Source organism: Drosophila innubila, assembly GCF_004354385.1.
Source record: "Drosophila innubila isolate TH190305 chromosome 3R unlocalized genomic scaffold, UK_Dinn_1.0 2_E_3R, whole genome shotgun sequence".
NCBI classification, from domain to species: domain Eukaryota; kingdom Metazoa; phylum Arthropoda; class Insecta; order Diptera; family Drosophilidae; genus Drosophila; species Drosophila innubila.
In genome coordinates, this window is record NW_022995380.1 from 4,022,438 (window position 1) to 4,034,504 (window position 12,067).

The window sequence follows — 12,067 nt, forward strand, 5'->3', positions numbered from 1 at the left end:
AAATGAATGTAGACAAAAGTTTGCGCTGTTTGAAAGTCCGCAAATACCCGTACTCACATCCCTTCCCACCGTACCCGACACGCCCATTGACGCCGCATAGAGTGAACTTGCTTGTAGTTGTGGGCTGATAGACAGCGCACAGTGTGGCAAAAATAAAGGATACATTCGATCCATCATTACGCTTATCTGTATAACTTTCTTAGATGTATAAAACTAAACAATAAAATAAGTTATAACCGTCGTGTAATTTATGTTGGTATGACTACTTTATTTATTTGTTATCGATTTATGGAACATATGCAATCGATCTATTTTGATACAAATCATTGGGTGCGTTCGACAGAACTCATCAACCGATTCAACTTGAATTACTGTTCTGCTGAACGGTAGCAATGTACAATTATGATGTCAATATTTTGTGATTGTACATAATATTAGAAAATGCTTCATAAATATAATCAGTTGCTGTTTTCGATTTCATTTTACTAAACACTTGCGCCAAATGGTTCTTTAATTTAAACAAATTTTGACAGCTGTGACATTAAAAGAAATGACAACTTTGATTTTGTCTAAAGAATCCAACAATGCTTCCACCAGAAGTCTATCACAATTTTTATGATTGTTGTGTTCTATCATCATTTTCGTTAGTAAAATTCAGCATTGTCAATATTTCAGACATCTTTGTGGTTATCGATAAACGCTGATCTGCATTGATCTCTGTATTTTGTTGCTTCAAATATGTTACAAATTACTAAAACATGCTTTCACATACTAGAGCATTCCTACGTCCTATAAAATTTCCTGAAATATGAGAAATTCACAACAAATCTGTCAAACGATTAAGGTAAGAGTCTTAAATATCTTAAATAAATTCGCCGCAAAGCTCAAGTCTACTCTATTTAGTTTATATACCAAATAAAGCATTTTTAGTTTCATGAAAGAATTTTAAACAAGATAAGTATAGATTTATTTTACAAAATTAAGTTCACATTTTGTGACAGGTCGGCGACTCTAACCAAGGAGCCACTTGTCACCACTGTCGTTTTGGCCATGGCGTCTGACGATTCGAATGCGGCCGGAAACAATAAAAATGCCGGTCGCACAATGCGCGCTGCATAAAAACTGCTTATTACGCCGTACAGAAGACTACGTTTTTTTGCTCTCACTGTCTTTTCGGCTCTTTGCTGGATGCTGCCAAAGCTTCGACAACAATTGAAATAAATGAATTTGCCGAAAGGATTTCGGGAAGTGCGCACATAAATTGGAATATTACAATATGGCAACGGAGAGGCAAAATAATATCAATTTTTCCGGCTGCTGCCCAAAACTATGATATTCAATTGTAAATATACAAATGTATATGGAATGAAATAAAGTGTAGATTTCTTGTAAAATAATAATTTAAATGAAATTCAGATCGAAATGCAAAAGGACAACTCAGTACTACAGCTTAATTAACTTTTCGCAAAAGGTGCGTTTACAGAAAGGGCAAAACCCACTAACACTAACACAATTACAAACACACACTCACGCACACATGGGTAGCACTTAAAACTAAGCCAATTTCATGCGTCGTCGTATCCCTTGTTCAGCAGAGAGGCCAAAAAACTGGCACCTATTTCAAACTCAATTAAACACGGCATGGCCAAGCCACGTCCCACTCAATTCAACCAGTTGGGATTTTGGGAAGAGGCTCGCCCTCAATTTCTCACTTCTCTTTCAGCCAAATAAAATAATCCACACGAACGCAGCTGTTTACCATTCTGTGTGAGTGTATGAGTGTCCCTGTGTGTGCGAATTTGTGTTTGTCGGCTTCCTACAGTGAACACCCTTTGTCTGCCTTTTGCGGATTAAACACATTCAAACGGGTTGCCAGTGTTTCTCTTATTTTTTGTGTCGTGCTCTTAATAGCTGTCCTTCTCCTTTATTTCCAACTCGTTTCATATAAAATGGATCTCTAAAATTGAACAAGATTTAAGCAATGTATTCTATAGTTTTCATGGTTTTTGAAGCGCGCTTAAAATGGTCTTAATTCTGTGAACTTGTTTGTTTTTATAATATGCAATTCATTCTTGGGTTATTTCAATTATTTTATTTGAGGTAACTCGCACATATTTTTGGAGTCTTATTTTCGATATGATTCACTTGAGCTTGTTTTTAGTCGAAATCGGGCTTAAAAGGAATTTGAAAATTGTACTTAAGAGATGTACCATTTCAAATACCAACTGTCTATACATTAGTATTCATTAACACATAAATTAAACATTAAATTTTTGTTTGTTTTAGAAATTTAAAACAATTTAATATTAATATTAATCTTGAAACTACACTTGCGTTAAATTCAAATGAAACAAAAATATAAATAAAATAAAAATACAAAAAATTTAGTGAAAAGCCCTTCGTTTATATTTGTAAGGATTACGAAGTTTATATAATTTTTCAAGCTGTTTTGGTGTCTTAAATATAAGCGGTTCACAAGCTGTTCAAGTCACTTAGAAAATTTATTTCTAAGGTTGCAATAGTATATTTACTAAGATTGACCCACTTTAAAATTGTTTTATGCGATATTTATTTAATAAAAGGTATGATCAAGTCATTAATCTGTCTTACTCTCTCTATCTGGCTGAAATTAAAGGGAGACAAGTCAATGCTTTGGTGATAAAAATGGCATTTAAATGACTTTACTCAGACTGTGATGGGTTCAATGGCTGACAACTAAAAAATTGGCACAGAATTTACATATGCATGAGACTAGCACAAAACGAAGAAGAAGAAGAACAACAAAAAACCAACTGTCGATTAGCTTGTTTCTGCTTTGTTTTGGCCATTTACATACACACGCATACACTTGCACCTACACTCGCCATTTGCCATTTGCTAAATACACACACTTGTACACGTGTGCACCCTTTTTAAAGGGTCAGTTAGTGACCCATAAGGCTTTGCATTTGAATTGCCAAGCTGCTGACCCGCATATGACCACGCATAATTAGACCACTTTGGGGTCCTTATTATGGACCAAATATTTGTGCCAGCAAATTGATTTCCTTTTAGGGTCTGTTGTTTTGGGCAACTTGAATTCCATTTTACATGCAAGTGTATATGGTAATGGTTAAGGTAACTTCACCTTGTTTATGTTGCCACAAAAGAAATACTGACATTGGCCTTTAAGGTAACCAGTTTATCACTGTAAAGCTCGTTAAATTTAATTTGAAAACTGTATTTTTTGCAGTGTAAGCAAATAAAAGGCTTAACAATTGATTGATTAAATTCCATACTGATTTATTTTATTTGTGTTGTGTTATTACCAATGAAAATATGTACGACATGAGGAGGAAGTAAAAGTAAATAATTTTAAATGCAACTGAAAATTATATTATCAAATCATAGTAAAATAAATAAATATAATACATTTATAGACTTACTTTGATCAAAATTTCTTTTATTTGATTTATTTAAAACCAGCTGGAAGCAATCATTTAATTTTAAATAACACAAATAAAATTATAACTAAACAATGTAATTTAAAAAAAAAATTAACAAATTGACATTTTTATAGTTTTTTTTATCAAAATGGTATTAAAAAAACACAATGTTGTACCTATTTTTTTGTACTATTAACAATAAATTGACATTGGTTAGTTACCAATAATCTTCCTTTTTTTCAAATGCTTTGTAGCTATATCTATAGATTTTTGCAATTCCCAGTCTAAGAATACCATGTTCATTGAATGCTTTTGTGTCTTGCACTTTCCACCTAGACAGCAATTGATTCGTGTCTTTTAATACTAAAACTAATTGCTTGGCCGCAGCTATGCGATCCTTTCACCTCTACCCTGCAATCTCCAAACGGCTGTCTCCTCGTTGGAACTTTCTTTCATGTGCTAAATAGTTGTGAGCCTTAAAGAATGCCACCCATAAAATGCTTCTACATTTTAAAATGCGCTGAGGAATGCAGCTGTGGCGGTGACATTATAAAGGAGTCACACAGCAGCCACGCCTCCTTCAGACCACCATTGCTGAGGATGCTGGAGTTGTTGACGGAGTTGCTGTTGCTTATTAATTCTTTAAATAACACAGCACCAACAACAAGCGCAACCGAAGACAATACCAAAGATGACATATTTGTGCGTGGTTCGTTTATTGAAAAATTCTTAAGGCATCATCAAAAGCAACAGGCAAAGAAGAAGACAAATAGAAGACAACAACAACTCACACAGGTGTTGCAGCTGTTGAGCTATTGCTCATGTTCTAAAATTGCATTAAATTAAATGGCACTCCTATTAATTTGCCTTCTTTCGCTAATGAGCCCAACTTTTGTTTATGTTTGTCTTTTATGGCTGCGACACATTAGCGAAAATTGTGTTAAATAATTTTTGTGTTGCGTCTATAAATTTAACGATGCATTAAGCTAAGCGAATAGGAGGAAAGTTCTGTCTCGGGGGTAACATTCTGTGCCCATTCATTTGCAATCATTTGGCAGTCGTGAGTTGAGTTGTGCCAAACCGGAAACAGCCAAACGCTTGCCAACATCCGACAGCAGTGTCTGACTCCCGAATCCCGACTCTTTGCTCCAGAGTCCGGACCGCTGACTGCTGTGAGGGCAGGCAAAAGTCGTTGGCAATTTTAACATTTCAACTTGGCACATTTGGCGAATTATTCAAATTCTTGTCACTGCAACACGCACCAAAAGAAAATAAGAGAAGACAAGAACCAAAAAAAAAAGTCAAAAGAAGCTGCCGAGATGAAATGAAATGAAAATAAAAGAAAAGAAAAAAAAAAGAAAAAAAAAGACGAAGCTGACTGTAGGAATTGCCAAAGATTTATGCCATTTCTCCTGCAAAGGGAAAAGTCAACTCGCAACTGGCAACAAAGTTAAAAGCGCAAATAAAATGTTTGCTCACATTTTTGTAATTTTGTGAAAATTGCACGTTTATTGCCGCGTCGCGTGTTTGTCTTCAGTATTCAACTTTAAATTCAACACGCCAAACTGAATAGATATGAGAATGAGAGCGAGTTCTTACATGCTTTGTCTCTGCTTTGCGCACGATATTCGGTTCATTCATGTATTCATTGAATAATTAATATTGCTCATACGACATGGCTGCCTGCACGTAATGTCGCAACTAGAAATTCCATCAGTTTTCACTTCATTATCATAAAATCAGTGCAGATAACTTCAATATTGCGTATCTATATGAGAATAACTGAAATGTTACAAGTTTAAGGATCATTTTATTAGAGGTAAATAGATGAAATTACACTTAATAAGGACAGAAAGCAATTGCATACAACTCATTATTCAACTCATATTTCTAAGAAAATTTTTAAAGACCTAAATCTACTAGATTCTACTAATTATATTTAGGGACAGTTAACAGTTTTTTTAATGTGGACTCCTTTCATCCATGTATTTTATAGAGTTTATAGACATATTTTATAGAAAACGTATGTCTTTAAAAATGATAAACTGGCTAAGTGGATGGAAGTTAACTTTGCGTCAATCTACCAGCAAATCCATAATTTAGGTAAAGCTGTCATGCCTAGACATGTATCTTCAGAGTTGCCAGAGTTGTCAAAATGCTTGATTGTAAATTATTTACCGCCACATAAATCAGACAGCTCACACAAAAGCAACTTTCAGATGGAAGAGAAGGAGCGCTGACATCAACATAAACATGAACTGTATAGCGCCCACTTCGCCAGACACGCCCACTTTAGACACACAACAACAAGAACTACAACAATAATAACAACTGCGGCAGCGACAGCCAATTTGTCAACGCACCGCGTAAATGGCAAACGTTGAGTTTCGAGTTGTAACATTTTGTCATTACATCAATGCAACACAATTACCAAACTGCCAGGATCTCGGCTGGTGGATTGACTAGCCTAGGAAAGGGACGGCGGAAAAGGGGATGGGGAAGTTACCTTGTCATGCATGCAAATTGGCGGGAACGGAAGAAAACTTTGCAGCGACAACGACGAGTTTCAATTGTGGCAGCGGAAATTGATGACGCGGTTTTCAGGTAAGCCGAAGCTGGTGAAATCGGTGAATGAATTGCATTGAAAGGCAGCCAGAGTTGTAGCAGCTTGAGAGTTACGAGTGTAGTTTACATGTTGTGTATCGAAAACGTTTGACAGCTGCAGATATTACTATCGAAAGAGTTACATGCGTACAAACGATAATTTTTAATACTTGCTCCATGATAAATATACTATTATATAATCGATACATAATATACTTTTAAAGAAACTGTCTCTTATCCCTATCTTTCTTATTAAATTTGATAGTTATCGAGCACTGTAGTTTCGATGAATCGTTGAATATTGGAGGTTATGTGAAATAAAAACAAAATGGTGTAATCGATAATCTATCGAAACAATGGTGCTCGATAATTGACGAATATTAATTCAAATATTCGATTTTCTTCCCTTAAGGATAAGCATTTCACCATCAATTTAATACTAGCACTACTAAAATATCGATAAATACATCACGCCGATTAAACGGTAAGAAAGCATTTCGAATAAAGTGCACTTAGTACACCTTTTGAAGCTGAACAAGTTAATTGATTCTGCAATCAATTAAAGCCAAGAATGAATCAACTGTGTAAAGGATTGGCAAATTTATCCCGCAATTAACTTGGATTGTATGGGCTGCTGTGTGCTTAATTTACAACAATTAAGATCGTAGCATTACTTGTAATACTTGTTTATTGTTTGCGGTCGAGAGTTTCGTGTTCGAATGAAGAAGACTGCGTCAGTTCATTTATCAATGCCAACTTTAAAGTCAGTCTTTAAAGGTTGAGCTACAAAATTTAATAACCGTTGACGTGTTGTTTGAATTACTTTTCATTCTCTCTTACATTCTTTATATTTTCTGTATATCTCTCTATTTCTCTGTCTGTTCTTATCTGTCACTCTAGTCGCTTGGCTGTGGTTCAAGAAACTCACAAGTGACACAAGTGCACGAAAGATAAATGCGAACGTAACTTTTACCATCAAATGTTGCCAATCTATGTCCTTCGTCCTGCAACGGCTGCCTTTACTTAGCCATAAAGCAGAAGAGGCCTCCTGTTCTGCTCAGTCGAGAACTTCGCTGAATATCTGAACTGGCTGCAGTTGGACTTTACCTTCATCTATGTCCATTCAACACTTAGGGTCAGGGCACATGGCTAGCCCAACGTCGCGTTGTCCTGTCGTCCTGTTGCGCGTTAAGTATTCGACAAAGTCCTTGCCCGAAACTGAAGTGAGCCGGAGGAAGTCACATTTTCTTACTGATTTATGTGCGCTTCCGTTTGCCAGGACTTTATCTGTTAAGTTCTGGGCGTAATCATTTCAACTCAAAATGTTTTCAAATACTACCAAAAAAAACCGAACCTGAACCTGAAACTCAAACTCAAACCGAAACATACATAGTGGTAGTCAGTCTTCCGACAAGGACTCGTTAATCAATGACACAACGTTTATCTTAACGTCTGCCCATAAATTTCACACTACAAAATTGCAAATCTTTGACAGACTCCCCCCAGCTACCCGCCCAACGACCTGCCCCAAAAATTTGTTTTGCGTTAAGGGATTTTGTGTTTAGTCAGCCATTTTCAGATTTGACATATTTAAGACATGAGGTCAAACTTGGATTTAAGTTGCATCTGTCGAACCAAAGTGTGGAATAATTTAAGATGTTTTTTGTCCAATTTAAGCTGAAAATTAGCCAAAAGGCTATATTTATAATTATTACTCTGATATTTTTCAAATCAAATGTATGTAAATAAAAATGTTTGGAAAACTATTCTATTATAAGTATATTATAATAAAAAAAAACTACATCGGATGTACAGTATTTATAGGAAATGTGTGACAGGAAAATGACTGTCCTATCAGCCTTAAACTAATTTTAGAGTTAAAGAAAAGTTAAATTAAATTGTCTGTACCTATTTTGTTTATTACACACCATGAAAACTTCACACAAGCTTCTTTGTTATTTGTGGTTTTTTAATTGTATTAAAAACTAAAGCAACAAAAGTTTGAAAGTTAAGTTGTATATGTTTCTTTCCCTTTTTACTCTCTCTGTCCCTTGCGATAAAAGCAACTTTCATATGGAGAACAAAGCCGACAGCAAAATTACATTTGAATTTGTTAGAAATTATTTAGTAAATATGTTTACCCACTTGTTTTGAGTGGCCTCAGGACAAGACTAAATTAAAGACAAACGATCCCAGATGGTCTAACTAAAGCTAAACCCACACCCAATCCCGAATCTGACTCCGAATGTGAACTTGAACTCGAAAACTCTATAACTTTTGCTCTAGCTGGTTGATTTCAATTAATATATTGTTATTTTTGTGTTGCGAGAACTGTAAAAAGTTTGTGGCAAATGTGTTGGGGCAATCAAAATAATTATATAAAATGTTTGAGCGAATGAATCCTTGACTATATTTTTCTTTAATTTACTGTGTTTTTGGCCCCAAGTAACATGGCGTATGCGCAATGCGTTTGCTAGGGGATTTAGGACGATTGCTTTGTCAGCCAACTAATTAATATTAAACTCATTTGGTCAACGGCATTGAAATGCCAAAAGCAAGCCATCTGAGTTTGCCTCAAGCTCACCCAAGATACAATACAATCCCACTCATCAGTTCATTATCTTGTTGTTGCTTTGGAAGGGTTTTGTTCGTTTGTTTCTGTTACTGTTTCATGTCGCGTTTCATTCAATGTGTGTAATTATTTTACGGCTCTGTGAGTTCTGGGCATGAGCATGGACATGTACAAGCTGATTGCGTGCCATATAAAGTATTTAAGCCCATTACGAGTAGGCGTTTTGACCAGGTTCAGAGATTGGAACGTGCTTAGGGTGCTCTAATGAATGAGGAATGGAAATAAATTTGTATTACGAGTACGACGACTATTCGCATGTTGCTGCCACATAATTCATATAAATTGTATTTGTCATTTAAATTTAAGTGCGTTAAGCTACATGATTAACTGTCATAGACAGAGTCACGCATATAACGCATACGCAGCGTGTGCCGAAAAATAATGCATGCATAATTACAATTGATGCTGATTTGCCATGCGAATCAGGCACCAAAGAGTGCGAAAGCTAATTAAAATGTTTATCAACTCTAATTATCACACCTTCAGCTCTGTGTGGTGTTTACAACAACAACAATCATTACATCAACCTGAGATAGTTAGCGCAATTTGGCATTGTTGTCAACATGTTGGCCGAAATGTAAGCCAAAAGTCAACTGACAATTTTGTCAAATTGTAACAAGCTCGTAAGCACAAACAAACTGAAGCACAGAATTCAGTGTGTTGTCATAACACGTAGGAGTATTATTGTATCTTTGGGATACGAAAGTTTTGAATCCCTTGCTCAAATGTTTTAACCAGGAAATGTGGACCATATTGAGATATCTAATTATAGTTTGGTTTTAATTTTAAACAAATTCCATTCTGTTTCCTTTCGTTTCCTTTTCTCTGGAAAAAAATTACCCTCTACAAATTTTCGAGTAAGTTACTTTAAACAATATCATATCAGAAATTTGCAGAAAGTATTTTTTGAACTATTATTTTCAAGATAATTAGAGCAACTAATGCCGAACTTTTAATTTTCAGTGTGATTTTTTTTTACGAATGTATCTGAGCTGAAAGAGCTCTATTAACCTTCATGCAATTGGTCTAAAAATGTAAAGAGTAGTTAGCATAAAAATCGACGTTCATATGCGTTGTAAACAGCTGGATAGTCAAATTAAAAATATATCAAGAATTAAAAGCTTTTAAGAAACAGTCTGCATAAACTAATTTATTGTTTTGTTTTTTATACGTTTTAATGAATTATTACATGCATTTTTAATTTAATTTCAGTAATATGCTTATCAAGTCAATTGGAGATCTGGGACATCTATTGGCATAGGCCAACTCGCAGTTGCCTCCTCGTCTTCCAAAGTGTTCTGCTGTTTGATAGACGCGATCTTTGGGCGCTCCTAGCTGATCCCTTGAGCTGGAAGGTGTCAAAATAATGTGGAGGATTTCTCCAAGTAAACCACTTTCGTAAGTTAAAGGTAATGCTGCATGATCGCAGATTGCCCTCAGTAAACAGCTATGTCCTGGTAAACCCAAGTTCTGAAGCACCATTTCAATGGCGCGATAGATGATCCAGCGATACATGGAGCCCAAGTTGGATTTATTAATGTATCTTCTGTCCGTCAGAGGCTGCGGCTTTAGATAAATGCGGGTTAACTGCGACGCGTTATTGGGCAGAAAATACTGCATTCTCAGTGCATAACCAGAGATGACAGTTTCAAAGGCGAGATCCTCGACGGGTATTCCAATTGCGCAAAGGAATGTGACTGGAGTCGGCGCCAGCTCCGGATATATCATTGTTCCATTAATCCGAGCAATTATTTCCAGTAAAATGACCAAAAATGCTGAATGATGCATTTAAAGGCAGAGCTGTTCCCCATTAAAGATCTTGACTAGAACTAACCGTAAAAGATTCTTTACATCTGTGGAGAGAGTTCTATTTGCACAGTTGAATTTACACACCTAAAATACAAACACAATGGATATCTCTAACGTATAACAAAATATACATTTCAACAGTGAGAGATTAAAGCTCAAAGAATCAAATGAGTGAGAGAATGTGTGAGAACGCAACAGCTACAATTCGTATCTTACGAATGCTCGACTACGACATACTCTTCAGAGGTAAAAGAGAACAAGTTATCGATGTTAGAAGATCAAAATATCAAAAATCCACCAAATCTCTAAAAAAAAAATGTAATTGATGTCTTTATATTCAGTTTAATTCAAATCAAAATTTTTTTAATTTAATTAAATCGCAAATATATTAACATATATAACAATGTATCAAACATATTAATTGAAAGCATTAATATGCATATATATATGAATTATATATATATGATTTTATATGATTCACATTTTATAAGAGTTGCCCATCTCTGTATTTAAAATAATTATAGATATTTTAATTATACACATAATTATTTATTACGTGTATACTCTCTCTAAGAGTGTATTTCGTCTCATTTACAACGCCAGTTACACACACATTTTTTCAACAATATTAGCAACTCTTTTTTAATAAGATTTTATCACAATATGGTAGCTTAAACTACAATGGATTTTTATGATATCACAACAACATGGTAACCAGTTCAATGGGAGATCTTGGACACTTTCGGCCATAGGCAGCTTTACAATTTCCACCGCGTTTGCCGAAACGCTCAGCAGCCAGATACTCCCGGTCCGTATGTAGAGCATAGTGATCAGATGAGCTGGAAGGTGTCAAAACGATGTGGAGCAACTCTCCAAGTAAACCACTCTCATGGGTCAAAGGATGCGCCGCGTGCTCACAGATCACACGCAGAAGACAGCTGTGTCCTGGTAGATCCATGTTCTGTAAAACCATTTCGATGCTTCGATAGATAACCCAGCGATAGATAGATCCATAGTTGGACTCATCGTTGTCATTCTTTCTATCCGTAATGGGCTGTGGTTTAAGATAAACTCTAGTTATTTCCTGAGCTGTGGTGGGCAGAAAGTACTCCGTCTTAAGGACATAGCCGGAGGTGACTGATTCAAAAGGTAGATCTTCCACGGGAATGCCAATGCCGCCAATGAACTGCACTCGAGTCGGAGATGTTGCTGGGAATAACAGTGATCTGCTGAACCGTTTTAGATGATCATCATTTTGGTAGTTGGTGCCAATTGCTCCGATGAGTGCAACGACTGTCAAGTAGAAGACTATAATTGTTATTTGCATGACAGCAGCCTCTTTTCGCTTGAACATCTAATATTGAACTGAGCCCCCAGAATTCTCACACCTTCCACCGTTGCAGTCACTTTCCTTATACTTTCCATTTGTTGACAAAGAGAGAGAGAGAGAGAGACCGTGGTGTGAAGAGAGGGAGAGAGAGAAAGGGAAGTCGCATTTAAATCAGATCAATTAGCAACCACTTGACAAATTGTATTCTCTGTCAAGCAGTCTACTTACAACTCACAATGATCCATTTAAACCAATTTCACTAACGAA

General features: G+C 35.8%; 2 protein-coding genes across 2 annotated transcripts; both read right to left on the reverse strand.

Annotated features, from left to right (window-relative positions):
* Positions 1 to 9,857: 9,857 nt before the first annotated feature.
* LOC117791198 lies at positions 9,858 to 10,668 on the reverse strand. Its single transcript, XM_034630885.1, has one exon. The coding sequence runs from the start codon at positions 10,447 to 10,449 to the stop codon at positions 9,859 to 9,861; it is 591 nt and encodes a 196-aa protein (XP_034486776.1). The 5' UTR covers positions 10,450 to 10,668; the 3' UTR covers position 9,858.
* A 441-nt stretch (positions 10,669 to 11,109) lies between these two features.
* Positions 11,110 to 11,821, reverse strand: LOC117791197. Its single transcript, XM_034630883.1, has one exon. The coding sequence runs from the start codon at positions 11,795 to 11,797 to the stop codon at positions 11,168 to 11,170; it is 630 nt and encodes a 209-aa protein (XP_034486774.1). The 5' UTR covers positions 11,798 to 11,821; the 3' UTR covers positions 11,110 to 11,167.
* Positions 11,822 to 12,067: the final 246 nt, after the last annotated feature.